Raw genomic sequence first — 14,913 nt, forward strand, 5'->3', positions numbered from 1 at the left:
TTAAATAATATCCTAAAGAGATGTAAGCATAGTTTCTAATCTAACAATCCTTTTTAATATTTCTCAATGAAAGTTATTTTGTAAGCAATTCTGTGTTCATGGTATTTAATGTTAGATTATTCCTTGAAAGACAAGTTCTTGCAAAATTAAACATCCATTTTAGAATAAGTATTTTTAGAAAGACAGAAAAGTTCTAACAGGATTAATATAGGGGTATAGGTTTTTTTTTTTTTTTTCCTTGTTTACCCAGTCCAAATGTGAAATTTATATAATTACCTGCATACATTTTAGTTTTCTTTCTTTGGGGGAAAATAAGATAATAAATTCTAGATAATTGTCTTTTAACTATTCTAAAACCTTCTTCTTTGAACTTTAGCCTTCCAACATTCATGGCAAAGTTTTATGTCAACTCACAATACATTTCAGAATATAGCCAAAGTGATTTTTTTTTAATTTTAAAGATTTGAAACTTTACACTGAGAAAATTCTTCTAAATCTATTACTGATACATGTAACATGTATTTATATCAACTTACTTCCCAGCACCACTAGTAAACTCTGTCTGTGTGTGTGTGTGTGTAAAAGCCTCTTCAATGTGTGACACATTTTTTTTGTCCTATGAAGAACCTTAAGAATAGATGCAGATATACTAAAAATACAAAGAACTACTTCATTAATTTCTTTTGGGGAATCAAGTGAAGTCTTATGATCACAGAGTTTATGACTCCACAAAATATTTCATTGCATTTTTCTTTTAAAAGAAAGAAAAATTCCCTGTTTCTCCTTTAAGTAAATTATTCATATATCTGATCATTCTTCCACAACTTTGACAGGCACCTGTACCTGTAACTGTTTTCTTATCCCTGAAAAATTTGTTCAAATTCTCTCATTTTGAGAGATCTTTCTGATAAATCAAAACTGAATCCAGTAATTGAATATCTTCATAAAACTGTTAACTTTTATTGTCTTCAGTCTTAGAATATAGACAAGACTTAGCAATTCTGAACTATTAGAGCCATGTATCATACGTTCATTGAGTGCTTTGATGTATGGGAATAATTTAATTCTTTAATATGTCCAGAGCCCTGCTCAACAAATTATTGAGAACCTATAATACTGTAGAAGCATATCTTTTAATAATACTATTCACATTTTAATATGGAAGAGATCTGGTACAATAATTTCTAGTGTAAAGATCACTTCCATTTGCATTATTTCTTTTCAAGGTTGATAAAGAGGACAAAGTACATAGAGTATCACATAAGTTCACGCACTGCCCTTGACATTCATCTTCAGTTCATTTCAGTTCAGTCGTTCAGTCGTGTCTGACTCTTTGCGACCCTATAAATTGCAGAACTCCCGGAGTTCACCCAAACTCATGTCCATCGAGTCTGTGATGCCATCTGGCCATCTCATCCTCTGTTGTCCCCTTCTCCTCCTGCCCCAAATCCCTCCCAGCATCAGAGTCTTTTCCAATGAGTCAACTCTTTGCATGAGGTGGCCAAAGTATTGGAGTTTCAGCTTTAGCATCATTCCCTCCAAAGAACACCCAGGACTGATCTCCTTTAGAATGGACTGGTTGGATCTCCTTGCAGTCCAAGGGACTCTCAAGAGTCTTCTCCAACACCATAGTTCAAAAGCATCAATTCTTCAGCACTCAGCTTTCTTCACAGTTCAACTCTCACATCCATACATGACCACAGGAAAAACCATAGCCTTGACTAGACAGACGTTTGTTGGCGAAGTAATGTCTCTGCTTTTGAATATGCTATCTAGGTTGGCCATAACTTTTCTTCCAAAGAGTAAGCATCTTTTAATTCATGCCTGCAGTCACCATCTGCAGTGATTTTGGAGCCTCCAAAATTAAAGTCTGACACAGTTTCCACTGTTTCCCCATCTATTTCTCATGAAGTGATGGGACCAGATGCCATGATCTGTTTTCTGAATGTTGAGCTTTAAGCCAACTTTTTCACTCTCCTCTTTCACTTTCATCAAGACATTCATCTTACATTCTTTGATTTGCTCATTGCAGTGGTTTTGTTTTAACATTGTCCAACACAGCCTGCTACAGAAAACTAAAAGCCTTGTCCAAAGTCACATCTTCATTAATTGGTGGATGGGGGACTTGTCTGATTTCAAAGTTTGCACTCTATCTCCTAATACCATGAGTTTGCACACTCAGTATGTTAGAATAGATGAGCCCTTAGCTCCCAGCATGAACCTATTCATTTTGTGAGAGAGGAAACTAAAGTCCAGGGAGAAGTATATCACAGTGTGACCTTGACGAAACTAGCCATCTCTGGTCAAATGAAAGCATGACACTCAGAGAAGGATGACTCTGCTCAGCTCACCAGGTACAGCAACACCCTTTTTTTCAGACTGCTTCAAGATAAACAGCCTTCCAAAGGCTGAGAATAATATGCTCAAGCAATAGAGGTAAGAAATTTTAGTAGGCCATCTATTAGGATGAAAGCAAAGTTAATGAGTAACCCAAAAAGATCCAAGGACAACAATTACTGTCTTCCTCTATAAAGTGCATCAGCACATTCATTCTGGAGGCAGCTTAGGAATAGAACAGGCAACAAATAGAAAATGAACCCAACATGATGTCCAGAAACCAGAACAATACCATCCTTTAGCTGCCAGGGGCCCTCAGTAACATTAGACAACACTGAAAGTTAGCTGAAAATTGTTAGCTGACAGATACCTAAACCAACTATGCATAGCAACTGGAAAACGCATGAACTATTTACCAGGAGATGTGGATCAAAACTAGAATGGATTCTAATAAACTTGCAAAAATAGAATTGTCAGCCCTGCCTCACAGTCCTGCAGCACAAATTGCAGTGATGTCCGTGGATCGCTGTGGATGTGGAAAGAGCTCACAACATGATTTGACTCTGCAAGCAGAAAAAAGATTTTTAAAAAATTTAGTTCAACATCATGTGTCTAAGCTCAGAAATCATGAGGATGCCAATCTGAAACTCACAGGGAGGATTATCTGCTGGCGACTGCAGATGTACATCACTACCCCGATCAGCTAAACCCTTTGTTAAGGTGAGAGAGGGAATCTAGGAAAACCTAACCCATTATGTTGGGCTTCCCTGGTGGCTCAGCTGGTAAGGAATCCGCTTGCAATGTGGGAGACCTGGGTTCAATCCCTAGGTTTGGAAGATCCCCTGAAGAAGGGAAAGGCTACCCACTCCCATATTCTGGCCTGGAGAATTTCATGGACTGTATAGTCCGTGGGGTCACAAAGACTCAGACACAACTGAGCAACTTTCACTTTCAATCCTTTATGTAGAAACTGTTTCACAAGTTGAGGAAGATTTAAGCAGGAACATCGTTTATGACAGTATAGAAGTTAGAATGTTTGATCATTCCTCCTCAAATCACAGCATTTTTGCAGGCTTAGCCTCGATGACAAAAAGCCATGTTAAGTTATAGCCTTTCTCTCTGAGAATTCAGATTAGTAGAAGACTGAGTCCCAAGGAGAACAAAAATACTCTGTACCGGAGGACAAATACAGTGTCTATGTTATTCACTGTTTTATTTTCAATTCCCAGGGTAGTGCCTTGCAGGTGGTAAACACTAAATAAATAGGTATTGAATGAATATCTGAGTGAATGAAGATATATTGTCTCATCAATAACCTCAGAGGACAGTGGAGGAGCTACTCTTTGACTCAAGATAGATACACATGTCTACCTTAGCAGGCATCACAGTCCGCAGAGAAAAGTGAAGAAAACTTTTCAGAAATGTTAAGTACTCCCTTCTTCTCCTCACAGCCGAGAGGAATCTGGGTTGTTATGAATTAGACGGATAGAAAATAGAGGGAGCAGAGAGTATGTATTCCAGACAGAAGGAATGGACAGCAGGTACAAAAAGCGTGATTGGTTTTGCATGTTCAACCTAAAGGATGTATAAGATGGGAACAAGGTAGAAGGGAGAGAGTGATGGAAAATAAAGTTGGAGAGAGGACATCTCTCATCACTGTCTTTTTTTTAAGTTAATTTTTATTGGAGTATAGTTGCTTTACGTTATTGTATTAGTTTCTACTGTACAGTCGGAGAAGGCAATGGCACCCCACTCCAGTACTCTTGCCTGGAAAACCCCATGAACAGAGGAGCCTGGTAGGCTGCCAGTCCATGGGGTCGCTAAGAGTTGGACACGACTGAGTGACTTCCCTTTCACTTTTCACTTATGTGCATTGGAGAAGGAAATGGCAACCCACTCCAGTGTTCTTGCCTGGGGAATCCCAGGGACGAGGGAGCCTGATGGGCTGCCATCTATGGGGTCACACAGAGTCGGACACGACAAGCAACTTAGCAGCAGCAGCAGCTGCTGTACAGTAAAGTAAATCAGCTATATGTATACATATATCTCTACTTCTTTTGGATTTCCTTCCCATTTAGGTCACCACAGAGCACTGGGTAGACTTCCCTGTGCTATACAGTAGGTTGTCTACTATTGATTTTTTAAGAAATACATTTGAAGTCTCTGTATCTAGCATCTAATATCTTCATAACCTGGCTATTTACTAAGGTGCTACTAGCTCAAAAATTTTATCATTCTATCAACTCTTAAACATTCCATTTGTCAATATAGAGAGCCATATGTGTAACTGGACTGAGTCCTGTGGAAACCTACAGTTTTTAGGTACTTTTTATTTTTAGCTATTGATCATCTTATGGTAATCAGGGTTACCCAAATACTCTTCTTTCCCATTTCTGCCTTCTCCCTGTTTTACTCATTGCCAACATTTACTGATATGTTCAATCACTAGCCTCTCAGGTAAGGGACAATTGAACAGTATATAACTACTTATCACCCAAATATTTATTTTGGTTTCCTTTTCGATATTTTTATTTGTTGCACTGGGTGAATGAGACAGATTCAGGGGGCTCACAAATTTGTAGAAAAAGAAGAGAAAGAAGGGGAGGAAACTAATATTTATTGAGTCCCTTCTAGTCACCAGACACTGAACTTAGCACATTTTTATTTTTTTAACTTAATATTTTCTTATAAAAAACAACATAAGGATAGTTATTATTTTCCTCTTATAGAAAAAGGCTTGAGGTTATTCAACAATTTGTGCAGGTTCTCACAGTTCATATTCAGAAGAGCTAGGATTCAAAACTAAATATTCTTAACCAGAAAGCCTGCGCTGTTCTATATTCCACAGGGGCTCTCTTTTATCATTCATTCTAATTCATCCCAAGTCAGCTTTTTAAATGTTTATCTATGTAAGTGTCCCCTTTACTGTTCCCAAATTATTTCTCTGCCTTCTCTACACACTTTAATAAACTGAAGGATCCAAAGAACAGGGTGGGTGTTATTCAGGTCACATCCCTAGATGGCATGTCACGTATGCCTAATGTTGTGTCTATAAAATGCTCAAATTAATTCAAAATGCGAACTTCTGTGTTGAAAGGAGATGAAGTGATTGTCAACTACATTTAATACTTTTTTAGAAAGGGAGAATTTGCATAGACTGACAGCTCATTTTGTTTCCACATTCAATTTTAATATCTGGTTGTGCTTACCAAAGGACAGTCATGTTTATTTGGCACCCGCAAAATCCCAAGGCTTATTTTCATGCTTGCAAATAGATGACAGATCAGTAAATAACATTATTCTTTAATGACACAAACAACAAAGTAGTCTAAACAAGATTTGGTTAAAAAAGTGTGTTCTCTGAGTAATTCTTTATACTTCCCCTAATGTACAGTTGCTTCCAACAACAAGTGTTCTATTTTTTTTTTTTTTCTTTTGAAGCAAAAGTCTTAGAAAGCGAAATTCTAAAACAAAAATAAAACAAATGTCTATGCTATAAGGTATTTTTAAGATAACTTCAAAGTAACTAACCATGTGAAAATTTATCTCTTGTTTTTTCTCTTTCAAAAATCTTCACAATTAGAATTTTCTATAAGAACCAGAAATGATTGCGAGCAGGTTGATAGTGAAGCTCTGAATCAATTCATAACTCTGAATAGCATATGGACAACTACACATATCAGTTTATGCAGTATATCTAAATTATATCCATAGGAATCAGCAATCTCAGAACTAAATTGTCTTCCATAACATACATTAGAAAATATATGCTGTACTATACTGTGTATGACCAGAGCAATAATTTTAGGCTTATCAATTTTTGCAAAAGAAATTCTTAACTTCTGAGGGTACTCTTGTATTATGACTTAAAAAAAGAAAACCAAACATACCAAAAAAAAAAAAAGATTTGGAAATGATGCAAAATAACAAGAGCTTTATAAAAACTTCTTAAGCAAAGAAAATCTAGTTTTCTGAACCAAACTTCACAGCCACACTCAACTTGGAAGTGCAGATCTGTTATCTATTTTTCTTAACTTGCACATCATCTTTAATTACAGTTTAGACGACAAAATGAAACATAAATGGCTTTTTATCAACGAAACATTGCTGGAAGCATAAACAATAAATTATGAATTACTGAAGCAGAAGCCTTTTTGGATCATGTATGCATAATGCTATTCTGCATATTCGGAATCCCAGTTGGCCCTTCTGTTTCATGCAAATCGAGCGCTACCTTTTATGATTTAACACTGAGGAAAAATGCCTTGTTTCATATGGGTAAAAGCTAACATCATATATGAAAAAGCCCTCTTGCCAATGTTTGATGCTGTGGAAGTCTACTGTGTGAGCAGAGTGGACAGGATCACCATATTGGAAGCATGCGTGGATAGGTATTCATTATCACACTCACACAAGCACACACTTGTTCACTTGTTGCTTAGGTATGGTTGCCAGAGTAACCCAATAATAATGAGTCCACTGTCACTGAGGGATGGAGGCTTTTGTAAAGAATACTTGAGGAAAGAGATGCTATTTAGGAAAGTCGTCTGTTAGTTTCAAAGCAGCTTGGTGTGATGGAAGAATTTAATGAGACTCAAGGTGGCTAGAAAGAGGACAGTCGGCTTACCAGGGTGGTCCTCTTTGCTGCGTGGATCATCAGGAAGGCCTTTCAGGTCTCATTCAGCCCAGACGAGGTAGAGTGGCTTAAGAGAGAGGAAAGAGGAACTCTGCCTGGAAACCTACCTCCTGAACACAGGAGAAGTGTTCATGAGGATTCAGTTGGACAGAGGATGGAGAGAAGAAGACCAGCTGGGGCTGGCTTAGGAGGGAAACCTACTTTCAAGCAGTAAATTTTAGTTTTGGGGCAAGAGGCTTCTGAATTAAGTTGGTATTATTCAAAAGAGCAAAGGAAGACTGTCGTTCATTTTCCAGCTTATACAAACTGATTCCCGTAGAGTCTGTTTTGGGAGGTAGTAGATGAGTTTAAAACAACTTGATATGCTAGAATAGAATGTCATCTTAACAAGTTGAAAACTGGAATTAGCCTTTGTGTGGAGAAAGCTGAGTTTCATGTTGGCAAAGGAGAAAGAAAAAAAAAAAAAAAAAGCCTGCATATTTAAAACTAAATCCAGGAATCCCAGCAGTTTTGTGGCTGGTAAATATCTTCATTCTTTCCCCACCTTCCCGTCTTCCTATTTTTTTCCCTTTTCTGTTTCTTTGATGATACGCTTTAGACTGCAATGCATTGCAAGGCATATTAGTGAGGATCATGGCTTTCACAGCTACCAAATGAGGCCAGTTTCAGAATTACTGTGCAACATTCAAAAATCAACAGAATTAAAGCTGCAAAGAGACCTGTTTGAGAACAGTAAACCAGAAGAGATGGAACACAGCACGGGCATTTAGGAATTAACGGATTCTTGTAAATAGGATCTTGTCCCATTTCATGATGAGTATTCTTCTGTGTGCCAGACATTGGGATAATAGCTCTGTAAGCCATCGGTTACTTATATCCATCAAAGCACACCTAAGGGGTAGATAGGTGGTGTTATCTTTGGTATCACAGATGAGGAAATTGAGGCTTAAAATAACTTGTCTGTGGTCAGTATTCTCACAAGGGAGGTTTCTAGAGGATCAAAAGATGTGAAACACATAATGATTGAAGTTGGCCGTTGAGTTGAGATGGAAACCCTGCCAAACAAAACATGACTTATGCTCTGAACAGGTAACTATGGAATGGACATTGAGATAACTGAAGGCACACTTATTTCAAAGCTCCAGTCAGCATCTCCATTATCCAAATTAATTATCAAAATCAGGCCTTTTAGAGTGAAGTTCTTGCTAATAGAACTTTGGTTAATGAAGAGTCATCAAGAAGAGACAAAAACAAAAATAGTGTCTTCAGATACTCTGGTTTCCCCACTGTTTTTCCCAACCAGTAGTCTAATCAAGCTATGATTGAGGCCAAGTCCATGTCTCTCTTTCCCACAGACCCTCTTTAGGGCAGAGTTATATTTATTCTCATTATTCTACACATGTGATTCAAATATTTCAGTAAAGATACCCACTTTTCCAGCTAGCTTCCTGGCAACTTCCATCAAATCTTCTAACTACAGTGTGCAGGCTAGAGAAAATCATGTTTCTGTCAGCCTCAGATTTCCTGCATTCAAGATGTGTCTGTATCTGGGGGAAGTTCATTTATTTTCTCTGACTTGTTATAGTTAATTGTTGAGTATCTTCCATTTTCACAATTGGAATGAAAGTCAGTATGGAGGTGCAGTCAGTCACATTCCCTTTGTTTATAAATTCATCCAACTGGAAGATGAAGAAAACGATATCTGGGGCTATATAACTGAGAAGATGTAAGTTGTTGTGGTTGTTTAGTGTGTACGTGTGATGAGTGACTCTTCACATTTTTGACCTTTGTTTTCACCTTTATCTGTGTTGAAGTTTGCTTTCCTATTCTGGCAGGAATATAATTCTCATATATTCAGAAAGAGAATTATTTGTGAAATCACCCAACTGCATAGGAGACAAGAGACAGTTAATTTCTATCTCATTTTGTTTGTGATTATGAATTAGTCAGCTGAAAATTGCAGAAGGACCAAGCTATATGAGAGGAGAGAAAGATCACAGTAAATGTGAACTGAAAGACATGCTGCAAGTTTCTTAGAAAATGCCAAATACTGAAGCCATCTCCCTTAAAGATCCAGTTAATAAGAGGAGCCATACACCCATCCATTATGGATTTGACTATGTTGCCTCTCTCAAAATATTAACCCCTACCTGGCGGGCTGGGACTTGTAAATCATGATGTTCTCAGTGGAGAAACATCAGCTATTGACCATTTTAAAATCAATCTGAAGAAGAAAAAAAAACATTCCGAATATGAGCTCATCATTTGATTTTCTCATGTTTCAAACATAAAACATACCATAGTTTTAGAGTAAATGATGTCTAATATTTGAATTTTTTTTTGGTTGTTTTGTATTCTATCATCTTAAGGAGTGGGTAACAGGCTCACAAGACATCATCTTATGTACCTTCTTATCAATGTATCTCCAGCATTTTAAATCCGACAGCTTCTTTCCATTACTTTAATGGCTTCTACACATTAAGAGGAGACAAATTGTGGTTTACGTCCTGTTTTCTTAGAAACTATCCAGATTCCAAAAAAGTGAAACAAAACTCAATGAATTTCTGATCTAGGAAAAGAGAGATAGTGTATAAACTTGACATAGCTGTTCTAAAGGCCTGTGGGTTCATGATTTATTCTGTGGAGATATTGAATATTTGGATCTTAAATCCAAGTCACAGAGAACATATGTCCTAGTTTCCACAAGACAGTCCTGGTTTATGGTTTTTCTAGGCATAAATATAAATAGCAACCCCTTTCACTTAAAAAAAAAAATCCCAGTTGGAACAATAAATTATATGGTCACTCTTTACAAAATAAATCAACACACAATTTTATATAAACAATCATGGAACAGAGAGTGTTCTTTCTCTTCTGAGCCCTTTTGTGATACCTAGGACCCCCACCTCCTTTTTTTTTTTTTTTTTGCAATTATTTCACACACTTGTGAGGTAAGGCAAAACTTAGGTCATATTTTCTAGTTTCAAGAGAAAACAGATAATCCACATATCTTTAATATTTTACTGCAAATTTTATTGAAGTGTGTGATGGGGCACAAAGAATTTTCCTAGGTGTACAAGCTTCTACTTTGTATTAATTCTAAAAGTTTGAGACGACACTTGAAATGCATTCACCTTAGGACTAAAATCTCATCTTTAAAGGGTTTAGGGCATAATAAATATAGTACAAAGCTACACTTTCATAGGCATACAGTCAACAACCTTTCACTCATCCAGTATATGTCTATGCAGTATCACTGAGCCACACTAATGATGGCCAGCCATATCCTGAATTGCAGAAGGCATAGAAAGCAACAAGGAGCTCAAAACCTGGGATGGGAAAACATTTCTTCACAGAGAATTTTTAAATGTTGGGCATTTGATATGCAAAAATAATGACTGATACCTGTTGGTTCAAATCAAAGTAAGAATTGCCCACACTTTTGCATAGACTTTCAGCTCAGTTTGGAATTTCCAGGGGGGCTCTCATCTTAGGCACAGTCATGTGACTTCCGCAAAAAAAGAAATGTTGGCAGAGTTACCCAAAAAACAAAAACAATGTACTTGGATTAGAGCTCCTAATTAAGGGAAGCTAACACATGTAACTCCATCACTGAGGAGAGAGATCAAGATTTCATCTCCTTAATGTTTGCAAGAGTGGAAGCCAGCTGAATGAGTAATATCTATACAACAGCTTTCTCATTTCCTTTTCTGTGATGCATTCATGATCCGCAAAGAAACAAGTAGCATTTTGTTAAAAGGTAAGGCCAGAATATACTTTAACAAGGGCCATACATGTTATTTCACTTCATAAGGGAAGTTTTATCAAAATTCACTACCTCCTTGAATCAAAACAAAGCAAGTAATCCAAATGTCATGAACCAGATTTTACTCTTCCAATTGAGTATAGTTTATTTTTTACATAGGCCATTCATAAATCTAAACAAATGCCTATAATAAAGCCAGAAGACAGACCCTGACAACACATTTATTTTGCTAATCATTCTGTGAAACATCTGAAATGAAGACTTAAATACATCTGAGCCAAAATAAATAGCTAAAAATCCTTGTTAAATATACTGCAGCTTAGAAAAGAAAAATGTATAGATGAGATAGAGTTTTAAAAAATGATCTCTGACCTTCCTGTGTAATAGACAACAGTTAAGGGAAATGGTTAATCTGAGCTTGGTTCTTAACAAATAATGAAATGGATTAAATGTTCTCTGTGAGTAAAAGACTTAACAATAAAATCAGTTCATATTAGCACCAAAATAACACTGATAAGGAGTGTCCTTCAAGAAGGATTTTCAGATCTAATTGCTGTTGTCAAAGTTGGTACAGGCTTAAAACAAATACCTCTAATGTGTACCCACAAAGCAGGCAAAATTAGAATAGGCTTTCCCTAAAGACTTGGTAAACATTCAATTAAAACTTAACAACTGCAAAGTATAAGCCAGCTCCTCCTCTATCAGATATCTCAGTATCTTAAAATTACTGGAACTTTCACAGGGTTTAAATCTTTATTTTCATTTCCTGTAAGTAAGGTGATTGAGGTACTGCCTGGGACAAAATTAACTTGCACATTCACAATTTCCATATGTATTGTTTGAATACTGGAAAGAGGAAGAGTTGCAATTAACATGCCTTTAGGCTGATAAGCTAAATTTTAACTGCTCATAGGTGAAAAAAAAATACTGTGCTGATATTTTCAGTGAAATTATGAAATCACATCCTATTTTCTGATGTATATCCTATCCTGTTTCCCAATGCTAATATATTTACCTTCATTTTTCTTGATGGTAAAATTCGGATTGTTGACCATTTCTGGAAGAAGACTGTATAAGAAATAATGTCCATTTTTGGGATCATCTTTGTCCATGGCACTCACTGTTTGAATGACCTGTAACATAAAACTTGACGTCAGCATTTCTGATGACATCAGAGGGCTCGCACTGCCTTTAAAAGCTGAGTGACATTCCTCTCATGGAGTGATACTTTGGTCCAAGGAATCTTTTCCATTTTCTAAATTGTTATGGATGGTTTGTGCCACGGATAAGGAGAAACATTCATCACTTTGAAACCTAGCTCTGATAAGTTCATGACAATTAAGGTCATTACCTTTGTGTCCATTTATTATCTGTGGCTTGAAATAGCAAATTTCAGGGTATTTGAAAACATTTTCATGGGGCATTTAGAGGTTTCTTTCCATTTGGAGTATGGGTGGGCTTCTAGAATGAAATTTGGAATTGTACAGTGATTGTAGTGTGGCTTCTGGGAGGATATTGGAGGTAAAGGACTTAAATCTTGAATCCTCACAGCTCCTCTTTCATTTTAGGAATGTAAGGCTGTAAGTGCCAAATGGCGTGTTCCTGGACACAAACATCACTGCCACACACCTTTCTGAAGAGTTGTGTCTTCTGTTCCCTCCCAATAATGAATACTGTTTTTAAAGCTAATGGATAACACATGCAAACAATGCTTTGGAATGTATCCTAGATGAATAAATTATAGGGTTTAGAAGAATTACCACCGTGCAGAGAACTGTTTGGATAGATACACATACTTAGAATCGGTGCCAGTTGAATGTGCTTATTTCATTTGCAGAGCTGTGTTAACTTAGTGCTAAGTTGTTTCTTGGGATGTCAAGAGAATTCACTTAATAATTCATATCTATAAATTTGTGATATTAATCACTTCAGTATGAAATGCTGGGCAACAGCTAATGGAGTATAAATGATAGCTTATACTTCCACTGTAAATAGCTACAACATAATTTCTACCAAAAAAAAAAAAAAATGCCTATGAAGCATGACTGTCAAGGAGATATCAGATTTACCATCGAAAATTAACACATACTTTTAGGTTTGTGAAATTTAGAGAATACAATTTGATGCCTAATAGGTCTGTTTGAACAACTATGTTCTATTCAACTTTGCCAGTATCATTAAAAAGAAAAAAATGGATCACTTTTCTTTTTTTTTTTGAGAAAGATATCATTGCCTTGGACCTTATCGCCTACATAAGATGAGAACCACGATTTAATAACATTTCCAATAGCTGCAGAGTTTTGCACTGTATCACCCACATGCTATATGGTATATTATCTCAGGCATAAATGAAGTAACTTCTCTCATTTTCTATTTCTCCATTTTTGAAAAATGGAACATATTCCTACTTGGTAGGTATTTTACTCTTGTTAAGGACCTTGTGAAATGTCTTATAATTTTACTTAGCTTGAGTAACAGAAAATAGCACAAAATATAACTCATGGATAAAACAATGAGATAGCCATTAAGGTGATGGAGTCCGAAATAAAGCTGCCTTGATAGAAGTCATAATTACTAATTGCATGACATGGAGGGACTTAACTCTTTTTGAAACTCAGTCTTCTTGTATTCCTAAATTTTCAATGAAAATAATACTTTTTTTCATAGGATCCTTTTCTTTAGGTAAATTCACATCAATTTCTTAATATACTGTCTGGTTCCTAGTAAATGTTCAATGAGTATTAGTCATCATCATTATTATTGACTATTTTTTGTTAAGGTCAATACCATTTTTTTCATGACATAGCACCTTGATAAGTGTAACAACTTTGATATGACATGAACAAGGCCTCACTTCTATCAAATTACATAGGAAAGCAATTTTATTTATTATATCTAAACAACTGGCATATTTGCCTTGACATTTAAGGGCAGAGAGATTCCCTGGGGTTCCAGTTTTATAAAGAAGGGGAGAAACTCTGAAACCCAGATGACTCTTTTATTATATACAACCTACACTTACAAATATTGAACAGAATAATTTTACAGGAGCCTTCTTTTAGGCAGTTACAAAGAACAGAGTTCGGGGGGCGGAATTACTTGTGAGTACATGTAGCATCATCTTCTTCCTTTACCCAATTTTGTTTCAAAAGACTTCTCTTTCCAAGTGCACCTATTGAAGAAGTAATTCCTGAAGTGTGTGAGCACATGTGAAGAAGATCAGGGACTTTCCCTGGTGGTCCAGTGGTTAAGACTTCGTGCTTCCAATGTAAAGGGCATGGGTTTGAACCCTGGTTGGGGAATAAGATCCCACATGCTATGTGGCATGGCCAAGAAAATATTTAGAAATGAATAAAAATAAGAAAAACAAATGAAAAGAGGATTTCTTGATATTCTGGGGGTGGAAATCATTCAAATTTAAATGCATTCTTGAAGTGTAATTAATGGATAGATCTCCTACAAGCAATACCATTCTTAATATTTCTAAGCCATCTTCATGAAAACGACTCATACATGCTGGTAAATGAATATACATGTTAAGCTCTCACAACCAAAACAAAAGAGGCAATAATTTAGCTTACCTGAAGTAAATGAGTGTAATTACCTGTCATACCACGTCTCAGAAGTTTGGTCTAAAAATTACACCTGCAATGAATATTTTCCCCACCGTTTATTTAAGCCAGGAACTCTGTAAGACATGCGACTTCTTGAGCTTGTTGAACCAAAAACTCTTGGAATAGGGCCTAGAAATTTGTGTTTTAAACACTCTTCTTGGTGATTCTGATGCATGCTTAAGACTGGGATCACTCTTTGGAGTCAAGGGAAATGATTGTTGTCTATATGTCCCCTGTTATTACTCATTAGGAGAGTTTGTACTGTCAAATGCACATCAAAAGCAGGGCATTATGTGTTGGAGAAAAAATGGTGAAATGGTGAACCTTTAAATTATCTTCCAAATATCTTATGAACTGGCTATGGTTAGGACTTTGGTTTAAATCATTTTTGACGCTTCATTTATTTTTAATGCAGATGGCCTGGCTGGTCATTTTCTCTTAAAGTAGATGCCTGGTAGATCATTTGGAGGACTTTATGCTATTAAAATGCATAAAGTTACCCATGTTTAAAAGGCTGAAATCTTCATTGATGTAATAACATCTGAACACACTCGGTTTTA

The 14,913-nt window shown here is 36.3% G+C and overlaps 1 protein-coding gene across 1 annotated transcript in view; it reads right to left on the minus strand.

The window, feature by feature from the left end:
• The window catches only part of CDH8 (cadherin 8), a 397,394-nt gene that overhangs the window by 48,015 nt on the left and 334,466 nt on the right, over positions 1 to 14,913 (minus strand). Inside the window, exon 10 of the mRNA XM_005692098.3 lies at positions 11,755 to 11,872. Coding sequence (XP_005692155.1) covers positions 11,755 to 11,872 — 118 coding nt within the window. The remainder of the gene's footprint in view (positions 1 to 11,754; positions 11,873 to 14,913) is intronic.

Source organism: Capra hircus, chromosome 18 (assembly GCF_001704415.2).
Source record: "Capra hircus breed San Clemente chromosome 18, ASM170441v1, whole genome shotgun sequence".
NCBI classification, from domain to species: domain Eukaryota; kingdom Metazoa; phylum Chordata; class Mammalia; order Artiodactyla; family Bovidae; genus Capra; species Capra hircus.